Source organism: Mustela nigripes, chromosome 1 (genome assembly GCF_022355385.1).
Source record: "Mustela nigripes isolate SB6536 chromosome 1, MUSNIG.SB6536, whole genome shotgun sequence".
NCBI lineage: Eukaryota > Metazoa > Chordata > Mammalia > Carnivora > Mustelidae > Mustela > Mustela nigripes.
Genome location: NC_081557.1, coordinates 172,097,712 through 172,114,094, shown reverse-complemented (window position 1 = coordinate 172,114,094; position 16,383 = coordinate 172,097,712). Strand labels below are relative to the sequence as shown.

The following is a 16,383-nucleotide window of genomic DNA, read 5'->3' as shown; positions in this document are numbered from 1 at the left end:
TGTCTTTAGACACATGGACATTAGAATTCCATGGCTGAAATCTAGGTAATCTGAAAGTCAGAGAAGAATCTCATAAAGTCAGTGTCACTCATAAACTCCCTCATTCTGCCACACTGCAAAAGAGGTTTGCTAAAATGAAGTTACCTTCTTCTTCAGGGTTTAGACCAGTGTGCTTTCTGAGCTCACATGGGTTGAAGGGCGAAACTGCTCCTACTGACTTGCAGGTGAGAAGGCGATAAACATCTTCTATTAGCCATCAAGGGCAAGTCTCTACAAGCAGAAGGTCCTCGTCTTCTCTGACCTGTGAAAACACAGCTGCGTCCAAAAGGAACTTCACAATATCATGCTGCAGAGTCCTGAATGAGAACAAAGCCAATAACTGGCAGAGCTGTTTAGTAAGCGTTCACCTCGGAGACCCCCACAGGTTTGACGTCTCTAGAACCTCCCCAGATGGACAAGAAGTTTGTGTGGCAGGAGTGTGCAGCTGTTCTTGTATGTAGCTTCCTAAGGGGGTTTTGGGTCAGTTTCAGGTACAGCACAGGTCTAGGTGTTCAGTCACCAAGTCCCCAGAGTGTAGGACAGGAAAGGCAAGGCAGAGAAACAGAAGACGGAGCTGGGCAGGCACCACGAATAACCTCAAGGGCTCCAATTCATTCTCCAGCTCTTAGCTTAGAAGCTCCTCTTCTGGGAAATCCTTGACCCACCAGTGCAGAAAGGCTTGAGTTCTCAACCTTCATCATCTCCATGGAAGTATCACTTGGGGTCTGCTCCCCAAATGTGCCTTTTCCAAAGCTCACTCTCCCTACCACACACTGTGTGTGGAAAAAGCATACCAGGCCATTTGTTCCCTATCCACGGAAGCCTTTCACAAGCAAAACAAAAAAATCTAAAAAGTCGAAATTGAGGCTCTAGAATGCACTTAGAACTTGGTGCACTTAGAATTTTTTGCCTGGTACTGTTCTAAACTCTTTATACGGTACCCCTAAAACATAGGTTCTGTCATCTTGTATTATAGCTGAGAACACGGAATCCTAGAGGAGTTCAGGAATTCCAGAGATAACATGGTTAGCGAGAGGCTCAGGCAGGAACTGAATTCAGGTTTATCTTACAGCAATGATCTTGACCTCAGTTCCTCCCCCAAAGTGTGCCTCTGTCTATAACGCACTTTATCTCACATCTGAGATAATATTTATAAAGAGTCTGTGTGCCTGGCACATAGTAAGTGACAAAGCAATCTATTTTAACCCCTACTACCCACTTCCTACCCACTGACACTACACTGTGACTATTTGTAATTATTTTACCTCTGATGTCACTTAAAATCTAGAAGGAAAGAAGTGTGAACAAAGAATGTTAAACCCCGTCATGTGTAGGACAATGGAAAGTTACTGGAAAACTCTAAAAAAAGAAAAATACCAAAACCCCTTTTAGCAGAGTATCAGAGGGTTTCAGCTAGATTTGTACACTACAATCTGAATGAATATTAAAATGCCTTGAATGAAGTAATGCTCTAGAAGGGAACCTGGAATGATTATTGAAAACACCTACCCTCTAGAAATAGGAAGAGAAAGGAACAATAAGGTAAGAACCCAACTGAGGACAAAAATAAATAAGCTGCCATAAGAGAGATTCACATGGAGGCATCATGTTTCAGACAATGGCAAGGGCAAAGATCTTGAAATTACAATGAGCCAAGGTTTACACTCTTGTGAATTGAGGATTTTTAAGAAATCTTACTGTATGAGAATGTGATAGGAATGAAATAAATGAGAAAATCTGTATGAAATGTTTTATTCTCTGCCTGTCATTTGCTAAGTCCATTCAAAATGTGTCTTCCCTGCTCCTTACCAACCCTCTCTGAATGCTGGTATCCATATTGTCTATTTTTTTTTCTTTTTGTAATAGTGTTAGTGAGATATAAAATATATCCATTAAAGTGTACATTTCAATAGGCTTAGTATATTCACAGAGTTGTATGGTCATCATTACAATCACACCATTTCAATCACCCCCCAAAAGAAACCACATACCTTTTACCTATCACTGACATCTAAGTGGGTAGTAGGGGTTAAAATAGATTGCTTTGTCACTTACTATGTGCCAGGCACACAGACTCTTTATAAATATTATCTCAGATGTGAGATAAAGTGCGTTATAGACAGAGGCACACTTTGGGGGAGGAACTGAGGTCAAGATCATTGCTGTAAGATAAACCTGAATTCAGTTCCTGCCTGAGCCACTGGGGAACTAGCAATTTAATTTCTGTCTCTGTAGATTTGCCTATTCTGGACACTTTATACAGGTAGAATCACATCATGTGAGATCTTTGGTGACTAGCTTCTTACACTTAGCATACTGTTTTCAAGATTCATCTATGATGTAAATGCATTAGTACTTCATTCCTTCTTCTGACCAAATAATATTCTACATTATGGATGTGCCATAATTTGTTTATCCATTCATTAGTTGAAAGACACTGGATTGTTCCAACCTTTGGGTAATTATGAATAATGCTGCAGTGAACATTCATGTACAAATTTTTGTTTAAATACCTCATTTCACCTCTGTTGGGTGTACTCAACAGCAGTGCGATTCCTTGGCCAAAGTGGCCTATCGTTTGGAAATTTCATCCTTCATAATGTGTTCCTGATTCTATAATTGTTCAAAAATGCAAAACTTATCTTGCCCCTTGGTGAACAGATTCTTCAGTAACTCCTCATTATATAAAGAATGAGGTCCAAATTCCTTAAAATCAAAATGACACACAAACTCTTTTAAGATCTGACTTCTGCCCAACTTTCTAATTTACCTCCTACCACTCTGCCTCTAGCTTCCAAGACTCAAGGGAAACTGGAATTTCCCAACCATGGGCAAATACTTTAGTCAGACTTGAAACTGCATGCCTGCTTCTGCCTCTTATCATTTTATCTGACCCCTTGCTCCCTTAAGTGTATTATGAGATAGATTATGAGCTAGTAAAATCTATATCGCAGAGATATTGACAGGGTTAAATAAGAGACAGTGAAGGGTCTGATACATTGTCTATCTTCAATAGAGGTTTGTTTGCCTTCATCGTTGTTATAGTCATCGTTGTCATCATCACACTCAGCATCGTAAGGTCTCTGGATCTTTGCAAATGCTTTTTTTCCCAATGAGAAATTGGAATGTCTTCGCAGTTTTTCTCCAAGATGAATTCCTTCAAGTCTCAGCTCAGAGGTCCCCTCTTCTACATCAGTGAGTTAGTGCATTTTATTTTTCTTTATTTAGCGAACATGTATATTATGCTTATTATGTTCTTGATCCCTAAACACTTTTGTAAATATTAGCTCATTTGGTTGTTTGTTTGTTTGTTTGTTTAGATTTTATTTACTTACTTATTTGAGAGAGAGAGAGAGTACATATTTATGTGAGCCCAGTGAGGAGCAGAGGGGCAGGGAGAGGGAGGAGCGGGGGGACAGTAGAGGGAAAGAATCTCCAACAGATTCAGTGCTGAACATGGAGCCTGGGGCTTGATCTCTTGCCCCTGAGATCAAGACCTGAGCTGAAACCAAGAGTCAGATCCTCAACTGACTGAGCCACCCAGGTACCCCATTGCAGCTCATTTAATCTACAGAACAATCATATAAGGTAGGAATTGTTATTCTTTTTTTGTAGCTGAGAACATTGAAGCACACAGGGATAAATACCTTGCCCAGATCTCCCAGCTAGTAAGTGGTGAATGCAGACAGTGTGTTAGCAGGGAGACCTTATGAGAGGTACCCTCTACCACTTTTTTTATTTTTACATATTCTTTATAATGTTATATTGCCTTACAATAAAACTTGGGCTTTTTATTTCTCTTTTCTTTTCTTTTCCTTTTTTTTAAATAAAGAACATGATGTTTGTGGAACTTATGGAACTAACTACACTGAATGGCTGCTAAGGTCATGGAAGTTGACAGGCTGACAGCGGCTGTCATGGACCATGGCTGAAGCTCATGAGACTGTTCTCTTGGTGGGGACTTTGCCAGTGATTTAAAGTGTGAGGGTTTCAGTATTTCTAAATGAGCAGATTCTGAGAACAAATGCTTTTGCAAAATCCACTTGACCTCTCCAGATCTCAACATTTCCTCATTTATAGAACAGAGGTGACTGGCTTGGACCATCTTTCACTCTTCTGTTGTTCTACGTGAGATTGAGATAAGCATCATAACATCAACATCATGCCTGCTATTGCCCCAGGTGCTGTGGTAATCACATTACAAAATTTATCCATTCAAACCTTTTACTGTATTTAATCCTCACTTTTAGAGAAGGACACAAAGGTAAAAGAGACAGAATTTTGTGTTGGTTAAGAGCATTGTTTCTTTTTTTTTTCTTAAGTTTTTATTTATTTACTTGACAGAGAGAGAGATCACGAATAGGCAAAGAGTCGGGCACAGAGAGAGGGAGAAGCAGGCTTCCCACTGAGCCCGATGCAGGGCTTGATGCGGGGCTCTATCCCAGGACACTGAGATCATGGCCTGAGCCAAAGGCAGAGGCTTAACCCACTGAGCCATCCAGGTACCCTAAGAGCATTGTTTCTTAACAAGACTACCTGTATTCCTTCTCCCAAAGTCTCCCCTAACTATGGAAGCATTAGAAGATATCTTACCCTCCTGCAGCTCCTTTCATGTAAACTGGGAATATTCTTTTTTTTCTTTTTTTTTTAAAGATTTTATTTATTTATCCAAGGGAGAGTGTGAGAGAGCACAAGCAGCAGGGTAGGGTAGAGAGGGAAAAGCAGACTCCCCATTGAGCAGGGAGCTGATGTGGGACTTGATCCCAGGACCCCAGAATCATGACCTGAGCCAAAGGTCGATACTTAACCGATTAAGGCACCCAGGTGCCTGTAAATTGTGAATATTTTAACAGAACTGGGCCACAAGTCTGTTGTGAGGATTAAAAAAGACCATGCCTGCAAAGCATTAAACTCAAGTGTGGGAAATAGTAAACTATTGTTTTTGTACTTGTCTGAAGAAAACTATCAGAAAGTGGTGCCCACCAGTACAAAGCCTAAAGCCAAAGATCATGCTCTTTCCATAGCACCACATACCTTCCTGTCAAGGGATTTCAGACCTAGAGGTCTTACTTGTCCTTCAAATCTCAACTCCTGTTATCTTCTCTGGTAGCCTTCCCCAAAACTCATAGTCTGTTAAATATCCCTACTCTGTCTTCAAGTAACCTCCATAATATACTCCTCAGAATCCTTACTCACTATGTTATAACAGTTGGATTTACTGTCATCTGTCACAATAGGCTCTGGGGTTATGAGAGTATCTTCAGGACTTCACTCAGCGTCTGTTATAAATGTATAAATGAGTTGATATATGAATGAATGAGTGAATGAATGAATTGCAGCGGTAAGTTGGAAAACATAGAATCATCTTCTTTTTAAGACCTCCTCCTTTTTAAGACCAGTTCTAATACCACAAAAAGATGGGTAGTTGTCCAAAGGAAAACTGTGAGTTTCTTAAGCCTGGGAACTATAGAGGGAGGTAGAATATTGAGAAATGAGGCCACAGATTTATTTCCTAGACTACATATTTTTCAATAGAAATAAGAGTGCAGGGGAAAATTATGTAATATGATTTAATTGGTTATTTCACAATATCAACCATTTTTACAACAAATTCCCCTATTTGTGATTAGATTAATCTATATTTGTCATATCTTTCAACATGGCAGATCTTTGAGGGAAAGATCTAGGAAATGGTGATGTTTAAACTAAGGAGCATTCAGATTAATGGACAGAGAGAAAGCAGACCCAAGTGTTCCCTTGTGAAACGGGAGCCATTTGCCTTATCAGTAGCTCGGGCTTAGGGAAGTTCTAGCTGTTACTTCCCAGATTCTGCTAGTCTCTCTTTCACTTGATCCAATGTTAGTAGTGAGATGATCTCTTGGTCCCCTATCGGTATGTGGCAATAACTTCATATTCAGGTGCCATGTAAAGAGAATCTTAGGAGGATTTGAGGTATTACTCTTAACTGGCAGTCCAGGATTTAATTATTAGTATTTTATAGAAGTTCGTTTTGCACTTGGCAACATTTCTCTTTCCACTGTGTCTTACAAAAAAGAATCCTTTGACCTTTACTTTTTCTCTGATCCCTACACCTTATCCCTTCTCCATTCTAGAAACTCCCTTAAGGTGTAAGAAACCTTAAACGATCCCCAAGGGACATGTCAGAAGCCCTTTAGACTCACCTGAAAACTGTGGGATCATGATTTAACTTAGCTTGGGGCTCTTTGGACCAGGAATGGCTGTATATGGAACAGAAAGGACTCTTACAATGTATAGGTCATCAGAGTTAGGTCACTCCAAGCTTCTCTCTGAAGAGGAATCCTGAAGATAGCTAAAGTTCATTGAATCAGGCTTACAGCGTAACCCTAAAGAAAACTTTGATTGGTTCAGCTTGGACCTGTGTCCACCTCTGGGGACACAGAGGGTTAGGATACTATGATTCCTTAGCCTGAGTCAAATGCTCACTTTATCCCTGTGATTGAGAGAGGGAAGCTTGCCCCATGACTAAATTAAGAATTAAGAAGCTTTCCGAAGTTCCCCAAAAAGCAGTGGGATGCAGTTACCAAAACGGGAGAGGCAAAAACAGGGAATGTCCATGTCCATACAGAAAAAAATAAGAATATAGGCCCTGTTTTTCTGAAATTTTTCCTACTTTTACTGCAAACTATGTCCTTTATGTCGCTCACTTCCGTATTTCCCCAGATCTCTCTCTAGCTTGGGAAAGTTTTTCTTTCAGTGTTGCTTACTTTCAGATCTCTTTTCAAGCCAATGTTGCATTTGTTGCTTGTGTCTGATACCCTATTTTCTTATCTCCAATAATCCCATTCTTTTTCTTCCTCTACATCCTGATTGAAAAGTCAATTTTGAAAACCCAAAATGATTAGAAAGTGCAGTCAAATACATGACACCTCATAAGTCATTAGACTTTATAATTGGTATTACATAGTATTAATTTTTTAAAAATGATTCACAGCTTTAAAAGTTTCAAGTATGAGGCTTCAAACAGTCAGACATGAATAAATTGGCATGATCTTGGACAACCCACATTTTAGGAACTATCTTACTCACTTGGCAATTTAGAGACTCTATTAGTTTCTGGATAGTATTCTTTTTCAATCTCCAATATAAAATCTCTTAATCTTAATCTTAATCTTAATCTCCAATGTAAAATACCCTCTAACCTCTTTCAAAGATTTTTCTCAAGACAGTTGAGTAAGTGTAAGAGTTTTCTACATAGTCTAATTGAGAAAGACTCTAGGCTTAAGTTGAACTGGTTGAAAGGGATCTGCTCCTGGGAGTGTCTGCCATGCTCAGAGCACATGAACCCTAGATGGTCAGGCCGGGGGTAGCACAGCTATCTGCTGGCTGGCCAGTTTGAAGTCATCTCCCCCTGCCTCGTTTGCCTGCTAAGAACCGTTAAAACATTAGGCCTGGAGGGGCTCTTCTGGTCACATTGCCCACTATCTTCATTTCACAGAGGAAGAGACCGAGGGCCAGAATGGTAAAGGGTTTTGCCAGGATGACCCAGTAGGTTAATGGCTGGGTTAAGAAAGAACTCAGGCCTTTTGGACAACAGTCTAGTACTCTTTCCTCTATGTGCCCCACTTTTCCCCCCTTTCAAGGTCTCCTTCTCTAACAAACAGCTGAAATGATGTTTCCTGTCAGGTCTTGTCTGTCTTCGTTTGAGGCTGGTAGGTCTCTCTCCCTCTCAACCTCCCTCCCTCCTTCTTTTTCTCCCTTCTGTCCCTTCTTACACACTCCCATTTCTTTCCTATTCTGCTATATATAAAATACAGCAGAAGGATGCATAAAATACCTCAAGATCATAAAGTAAAAAAAAAAAGTAAGTTTCAAATGATGCAGAGAAAGGAATGAGGTTTAAAAAAATGTGTATTATATTAAGCTAAATACTTGGTACAAGGGCAAGCTCCAGATTTGCCTCCAAGAGCTCTAACAATGCATAGGAGTCTTTCTAATAGATCAATTACTTGAGATGACACAATTATTCTTAGTCCTGAAACCAGATGAAGATATTCTTCAGAGGTTCCTCATAAGAAAAATATTTGGAGCTTTCTTTTTCTCCTCCCTTAGGTTACCTGGCCTGGAACAGGCTGAAAAGATACATCTTTAGGAGTTTAATTGGTATTCGCTGTTAATAAGTCTTAGCCCAAGTCACAAAGGTGGTAAAAGGCTGTCCTAAAATGTACATGAGACTGACCTCCCTGCTCTTCCAAAGGCCCAGTCACTGTCCCCTGCCCCGCCATGATGACTCCAGTGGGTGAAGGTTGGATCATAGTGGGAAAGAGGCCCACTGAGACCCTCCACTTTCTTGAGGCATCCTGTAGAGTTTGAACGGGGGCACATCAGAGAGAGAGCAGCAGAAGGTTTGGCTATTTCTTGCTAATTCAAAGAAGTTTATTCATCATTAGATACTTTCCATGCATTTTCTCTTTTTCTATTAACACAGATAATGAGGAGTAAATGGAAATTCCTAACAGCCAGGTCATTAAGACCTCTATCGATATATAGAGAGAGAAGATGTGAATGAGAACGTAGAGGTAGGCTCTTGAGGTTTCCCCTCACAGGCCCTTGACTGATTTCCCCCCAGAGGCGCTATAATGGTCTTAATAGCTATGATGAGAAATCTGCTTTCATTGCCAAATCGCATTCTTCGGGTTTTGATTTAGATCTGAAATAAGTTTTTGTGCTACGGCATAATTCCGTGTATTGACTCTATATAGGGAAAGTGTATCAGAATACATCTGAAATAAAGAAAGGAGAAGACAGGTAGAAGCCCATCAGTCCCTGGATCTTTCCCAGAGAGACCCTGAGTCCCCAACAGCCCAAAGACAAAGACAAACTCATCCCTTGAATCTTCCTTGCCCTCTGCTGTTCACTACCAAAGTGAAAGAGTCTCGGCTTGCAGACTCCAAATGGTTCAGATAGTTCCAGGCAGGAATTCTTCAGTGAGGCAGACAGTGATCACAGGGTCGTGAAAACCCCAGGGTAAAACTGGACTTGTGAGCACCCGTCACATTCTCTTATTATTTCTTAAGTCAGATTCCTTCCTCTCGAACTGCTGTGCTCTCTGTTCATTTAGTTAAACTTCTATAGGTATCTGTTTTGGAGTGTGACTCTATTTTTACTTAATTATTTGCACTTCTCTTATTTACATAAAGTAGCCGATGTCTTTTATATTTATCTCAATCTCTCCAAGATTAATAAGGAGCAATTGTCAGTATAATAAGCTCTTTTAAGACAGGTCTATTTGGGAAAGTGTCTGAGGTAACCCAGAGTCCTCCTCTCCTCACCCAAATGCAGAGTCAAGAGAAGGAGATACTCAGCATTCTGATAGTGAGATTGGGGATACTACTCTGGGCATCCCAAAGCATCCCTGGAGCCCCGTGGGTAGCAGGATCAGAAGGTAGGTGCCTGGGTCAGCCTGCGAGAGTCCTACCAGAGTCTTTAAGGAAGCCCTGGGCCTCAACGTCCCTGTTTCATCCAAAAACCTTGAGAGGAGGTGGACAGCCATCTCCATTCTCTCCGTTTTTGCTCAGGAAAGGGTTAGGGGTTGGCTAAGGGCTTCTTGGCTTCTTTGATTTATAAATAAATTACGTCTTTGAGAAAAAAAAATTCTTCCTAGGATTTAGAATTTTCAGAGAGGTCTCTAGTGAAAATGTTCAGGAAGCAAATATTGATTCTTCTTTCTCTATGGCAGTTATCAGTTTACAGATGAGTTTTTAATATGCAATATTAAGAACACAAAAAAGCATTTCTCTTTTACAAAACAAGATGCTGTCCAAATCATCCTTGCCCTTAAGGAAATTTATAATCTCCTACATGGAAGCGGGCCTTAAGAGCTGCACTAACAAGAGTTTCAAGAGCATAAGAGGCAAGAGTGAGAGGGGTCATCTCTGTGAACAGGAAAGGCCTCCAGTGTGGAGTAGCTTGTGATTATCTGAAGAGTGGGCTGAATTCGACAGGGAGAAATGGGAAGTTTGTCATGGAATGGTATTCTGAGCAGAGGGAGTTATGGGAGAAAAAGAGCCAAAACTTAAGATGTTCAGAGGATTCAGCTTGGTTCAATTCCACCTATGGAATAGAGTTCCAGAAAAGCAGGTTAGTATTATTAGAAAGGCCCAGAAACAATGTGTGTATTTTAACATATTTCTGTGCCAGAAAAATTTGAGCTGGTATCAGGATCATCTAGCCTAGTACTGTCATTTTATATACAGAAAGGGAAATTAAAGACTTGATTTACTCTCCCAAGATCAGATAGCTAGATCTGGAATAAAGTTAGTACTAAAATCCAAATCTTTTACTTAATAATTGAGTCAGCTTTGCAGTAAATTTATGACTTGCAGAAGTGCTTACTCTCTGGTCTAACTTTTAAAAATGTTACTACTAAATATCAATTAACTGTGATTTTTTGAGCCTCAGTTATTTATATTCAATAGTAATTACCTCTCCGGTTATGGGTCAGAAGCACACACAATAAATCTTTTCATAAAGATTCCTAGTGGTGTTGCTGGGCACCCTCCCAACCTTCCCCTCCATCTTTCCTAACCTTCTATAGCCCCTAAAATAAGTCTAGCAAAGTCACCATTTAGAAGGTTTTATTTCTAATATTATGCTACCTATGAAATCTTTCAATACAGAAAATTAAAAATAAAAAACTGACCCATTATCTCACTACTCTGCTAATTTCTGTTGACTTTTTTTTTAAATGAAATACAAATACATCAGAAGAAAACTCAAATACTTCAGAAAAACAAACTGTATAAACAGGAAGTGGGAACTCCTGTTGCTCCCAGACATACATCCCCATCAAATTCTTGTTTATCTTTCCAGAAAAAAAAAAAAAGGTGCAATTGTAGATGTTTTTCTATACACAATGTGCTGTACCTTGCTTTTTTATTTCCCTTAAACATATATCTGGAATCCTTCAATATTACAACCTATAGAACAATTTCTTTTAACAAAGTTTTATAATAAACCATTACAAGGATGCATCATCATTTTGTTAACGAGCCCCCATTATTTCCAGTGTTCTGTTACTACAGACATGGCTGAACAATATCTTATACATTCATCTAAAAGGTTTTTTGTTTTGTTTTGTTCACATCTAGAATGTCTTTGCAAGTATATCTTAGAATAAGTTCCCAGTTGTAGAATTACTGGGAATTATCATGCAATACTGCTGAACTAAAGACTCTTTAATGCTCTCCCACCCCACTGCAGGTAGAGTCAAATCCAAACATCTTGGTTACCTGGCCTGCCTGTCTCTTTAACCTGTCAGTTACCCTTTACTTATGACCTGGGGACATACCAGCATTTTGCTCTTACTCCTGCAAAGTCCTTTCTTACCCCAAGACAAGACTTTTGTACTTCTTCTTGCTTCTCGTAACTTTCTGCAAGATGTGGTTGCCTCTTTGTCACTCTGGTTTCAAATCAAAGTCATCTTCTCTGTGAGGTCTAAAAGGGAATAAATGAGCACCTCTATTCCTTCACATCATACTGATTTTCTTTCTTTCTTTTTTTTAAAGTTTATTTTTGAGAGAGAGAAACAGTGCGCACATACACGCACGTGGGGGGGATGTTGGCAGGCTAAGGGGGGGCCAATGGAGAGAAAGAGACAGCTTTTTTTTTTTTTAAGATTTTATTATTTGAAAGAGAGTGAAAGAGACAGAGCACGGGAAGGGGGGAGGGTCAGGGGGAAAAGTAGACTCCCTTTTGAGTAGGTGGCCCAATGTGGGGCTTGATCCAGGACTCAGAGATCATGACCTGAGGGGAAAGCAGACTCAACCCACTGAGCTACCCAGGCACCAGGGAGAGACCGTCTTAAGCAGACTCTGCTAAGCCCAGAGTATGCTGGAGGGCTGGATCTCATGATCCTAGGATCACTACCAGAGCTGAAACCAATAGTCCAAGGTTTAACAGACTGTGCCTTCCTGATTAATTTTCATTTTAGTGCTTCACTCTGCGTGAAATTGTCTTCCCCTCTGGAATGTGAGCTCAAAAAGAACAAGAGCCCTATCTCTTTTCTTCACCAAGACCCAAGATCTCAGATGAACACAGGCTTAAGGAATATCTGGTGAAGAAATGGGTAGAGGGTAAATGGGTTTAAAATGACCACACAGGCAGCCAAATTGCTTTCAGATAGTTACCTGCTTTTATTACCACTGGCAATGCCTCAATACCCTTGGAAGCGGTTAGTACTGCTAAGCATTTATCATTTTTTTGTAAATGTCCATTTTAAAGGTTAAAAATAGAGGCCTATCTCCCATTTCAGAGTAGTTTTCTTTAGACACTGTTAAGAACAAATCAGATATTTTAATATAACTTCATATCCATCTTCGAAAAATAAACAGACAATAACAACCATTATTTGAGTGAGAAACATAGTAAATGAGAATGTTTCATATTTGTTTCAAATTGGTGTGATGACTCCTAAGGGCATTGAATTTGAAAATCAAATCTTTTTAAGACTAAAGACTTATCCTTCCAATATACAATAAAATGTTTGCTGGAATTTGATTCCTTTCTCACTTCTCTCACCTCTTTCATCTATTTAATCATCTTACAAATATTTATTGATTGCTCACAGGCCCAGGTACTATAGAAAATCTTTCCTCTCTCATCAGACCACACCCATCTTCTAAGTCAATATTACCAAGCCTTCAGGCCTGAGCTTTATTTTTAAATTCATTCTGACTTGTATTGCAGAAGTATCTAGAATGATAACCCTTAAATGGAGAGACAAGGAAAGTCTATACATGAAATCTTTGGGAGGATATTCTCAAAAATTACTTGTTAATCATCAACCAATCTAGCCCTTTGATTTAAGTAATATTGTACTGGATTTTAAAAGCCCTCTCTTTAATTTCTTATTATAATTTCCTCTTTTACAGAGATATTTCTCCCAGTTCCCACTTTTCAGTGGTTTCTGGCAACCTAACTTTGAATGAAAATATCCTCTACTAGGACTACAGGTAAGGTGGGGAAAAGAGCACCAGAGAAAGGAAGGGAATTTTCTTCTTGGTCCTAATGTCCACCCAATTTTAAAGCATAAATTCTTGTTTCTAGTTTAAGCTTACAATTACATCCATAGATTAATTATTAGATACCTCCATGTCTCCTATACCTCATTTTTCCGAACATGTGGGTAGTGAGTGGAGGGATGGTCCCAGTAGAAAATCCTTTTCCTTCTGAGAATTAAGAGGGGTGTAAACAGAAGCTGAGTTTAGGACACTGCTATGGGACTGGGGGTTCAGTAGGGGTCAACATTACATTTAGCCTTTTCCTCAACACAATTCTCTTCCACGTACCCGTGAAATATATAAAACGAAATTTCTCATGCATATAAATAAAGTTTTTGCATTGGACCAGTTGGTCCAGTTCTCCTACCTGCTAACTTCCTTCCCCCCACTTTGTCTCAGTTCGTTAACTCTACCTCTCCCCGTACCCAAACCCTCCACCTAGCCTCTCTCCCTCTTCTGGCTACTGGTCTCTCTCCACTTTCCATCCCCAGCTCGAGAATGGTTGAGGAGCTCTGGGGGCTGCCGGGCCCCTGGTTAGCCGCAGTCGAAGCCATCGCTCTGGGGTGGGGGACCCAGAGAGTACAGTGGGGGCAGGGGCAAGGAGGTGGAAAGCGCGTTCCTCTCACGGGTAATCTCAGCACAAATTTGCCTGGAGCTCTCCCAGTGAAAGAGCTGGTAGGGTTTACTGTTTTCTTTATCGCCTACTAGCCAAGCTTGCAGGTCGCGCGCCTAAGGGCCGCTCCTGGCAAGCCGAAACCACATTCAAAGGCAAGGCTAGGCTGCCCACGAGGTTGGGATTGGGGATTGTGAATGACCTCGAGGCCGTTTCCTCCTTCTCGGCGCCCTTCCTCCACTCCCCTAGTCACCTTCGCGTCAGCAAAACTGCCCCTCGGGGCGAGAGGTCTCGCGCTCTCTCTCTCTCGCAAAGGGTTAATTTTCCGATCGCACGAGGGGGAGGAGATTTCCCCGTAGACAAGTAAAAAGGGTGATGGACAAACGTGCGGGCACTAAGACCGCAAGGCATTCATTTCCTCCGACGGTGGATGCGGACGCCGGGAGGAGGAGAGCCGCGGAGCGAGGAGCTGGGAGCCGTGGCACAGGCAATGCTCGACCCTGGATGTAGCTGAGAGAGGCTGGGAGAGGCCGGCCCCCGGAGATCCAGCGGAGAGGGGAAGACCTCGGGGGGGGGGGTGGGGAAAACAGACAGGAGAGCACTCGAAATCAAGCGCTTTACAGATTATTTTATTTTGTGTAGAGAACACGTAGCGACTCCGAAGATCAGCCCCAATGAACATGTCAGTGTTGACTTTACAAGAATATGAATTCGAAAAGCAGTTCAACGAGAATGAAGCCATCCAGTGGATGCAGGAAAACTGGTAGGTGATGCTTTCGCGTGACACTCTTCCCGGGAGCCCTGCGCGTCTTCCCGGTGCGCCTTAATGTCGATGTTTTCTGTCTGGGGCGTGAATGGGCCGATGAATCGCCGGCAGCAGAGAGCTGGTCGCTGAGTTCCCGGGTCCCCCGGGTGCGGGAACCTCCGGGGCTGCATGAAGCGCGTGGGTCTGTGAGTGCCCCTGTGTGAACCGTGGCTACACATACATCTTTAACATAGATTATATAACATAGAACATACATGAGTGTACAGAGTAGATGTCTGCGCGACACGGAAGGCGGGAGAGATGCCCCAGTCCAGATTCTGCACCTGAACTACCTTCTGGTTTTCATCTAGATTTGGGTTTTCTCTCTTGGCTCCCGCAAGCTGAGTGTGAAAGGCAGTGTAGGAAGGACCCAGGCTTCTGCTCCGTTTAACCCTCTCCCGCCGGCGCTCTCTGGTCCTCGCCCTCTTCCTATCCCTCGTGTCCTTCCTTTCTCCTTGCAGCCCTCCTACTTCACTGCCCTGCTCTCTGCAGCTCCCCGGCCGGATTTCTCCTTGCCTGGACCCCTCTCCCCACGCGGATCCCTTTCCGGTTTCATTAAGAGGCGGGGGCGGTGGGGGGAGGGGACAATGAAAACAGTAATAAAAATGAATGAACCCGACCGAGTGGAGCCACGCCATTATTAAGTTTCTGTTTTACGGGAACGCCTTTTGGACCCACTCAGTTCTAATTCAGTAGGAAGCTGTTGATTGGAGTTGAGACACGGATTAAAAACCCCTCGGTCCGCAGAGTCCTTGGGGGCTCCTCCCCAGACACACTTCTAATAGGGAAAGAGTCTTGCTTGTTTAGTGTGTTCCCTCCGCCAGTCCTTTTGAAAAATCCCTGTGTGGGAGGAGATCCTGTGTCACCTTGCAATATTTAACAGGGGAGGGTGTGCTCATCTCGCTTCTTCCTTGTAGACCGAGGTGCTGGGGCAGACATTCCGGTCATCTTCTTGAGCCCGGGTCTGGCGATCAGTAAAGTGCACGCTCAACACCCCCGGAGCTGGGCAGTGGCCTGCAGCCTCCCGGGTGCTGGATGGGAGGGTTGGGATGAGGGGCTCTCCGGCGCCAAGGGATCCCGCCCGCCGCCGCGTGCGCGTGTGCGCGTGCCCCGCGGCGTCACGACCTGCCTTCCCTCCCCCCTCTCATCAATGGGAAACCAAAGACGCGGGCGCGGCGCGGGCCGGGGCTGGCTGGTGCAGTAGGAGGCGGTGCCGCGGGCCGGAGCCGGTGGAGGGAGGTTCAACTTCCTTTCCTACGGTCCCCGGTTGCGACCGACCCGGGAAGTCTTGGCCGCGGTACCTGCCTCCTCCCGCTCAGCCCGCCCGCCCGAGGCCCGCTGGCCAGTTGCGGCTGCAGCCGGGCCGAGCCCGACCCCTGCGAGATGCGCGCAGGCTGGGCCCAGCCCTTTGGGGGCGGGTGTGGAGGGCTCGGCGCACTCACACCCGCTATGGGTGGGCTGGGGACTCCACTGGGTGCGGGGCGTGAGGGGGCCCGAAGGCCGCGTCTGGCCGGAGCCGGAAGCTGGCAGGGGGACACGATCCGCTCCGAAGCCCTGGAAGTGCGGCGAGCACTTGGGGCGCGGGGCTGAGGCCCCTCCTGGGCGGACGAGCGCCGAGGGTGGTGGTACACCTCTCGAGGCTGGATCCCGTAGGAGTGCAGACACTGAAAGGCCTTTGGCGCTTGGGGAGGCGGCCCCTCTCCGCCCATGCGGCCTGTGGACCTTCTCCGGAGGCACTTCCTCCTCCCGCGTAGAGGGTGGTGCTGAAGGCGGGGCGGGGCGGGGCTGGGGTCTGAGGCTGCCGGCGCTCAGAGCTGCGAAGCGGGCCGGCTGTGCGGCGGGGCCTTCCCTGCAGCTGTTTGTCTTGTTCTCTTGCCACATCACTC

The 16,383-nt window shown here is 43.4% G+C and overlaps 1 protein-coding gene across 1 annotated transcript in view; it reads left to right on the top strand.

Moving 5' to 3' along the window:
• Nucleotides 1-14,045: 14,045 nt before the first annotated feature.
• The window catches only part of ELOVL6 (ELOVL fatty acid elongase 6), a 122,391-nt gene continuing 120,053 nt past the window's right edge, over nt 14,046-16,383 (top strand). The window contains exons 1-2 of the mRNA XM_059377300.1: nt 14,046-14,179; nt 14,335-14,455. Coding sequence (XP_059233283.1) covers nt 14,367-14,455 — 89 coding nt within the window. The 5' untranslated portion in view covers nt 14,046-14,179; nt 14,335-14,366. The remainder of the gene's footprint in view (nt 14,180-14,334; nt 14,456-16,383) is intronic.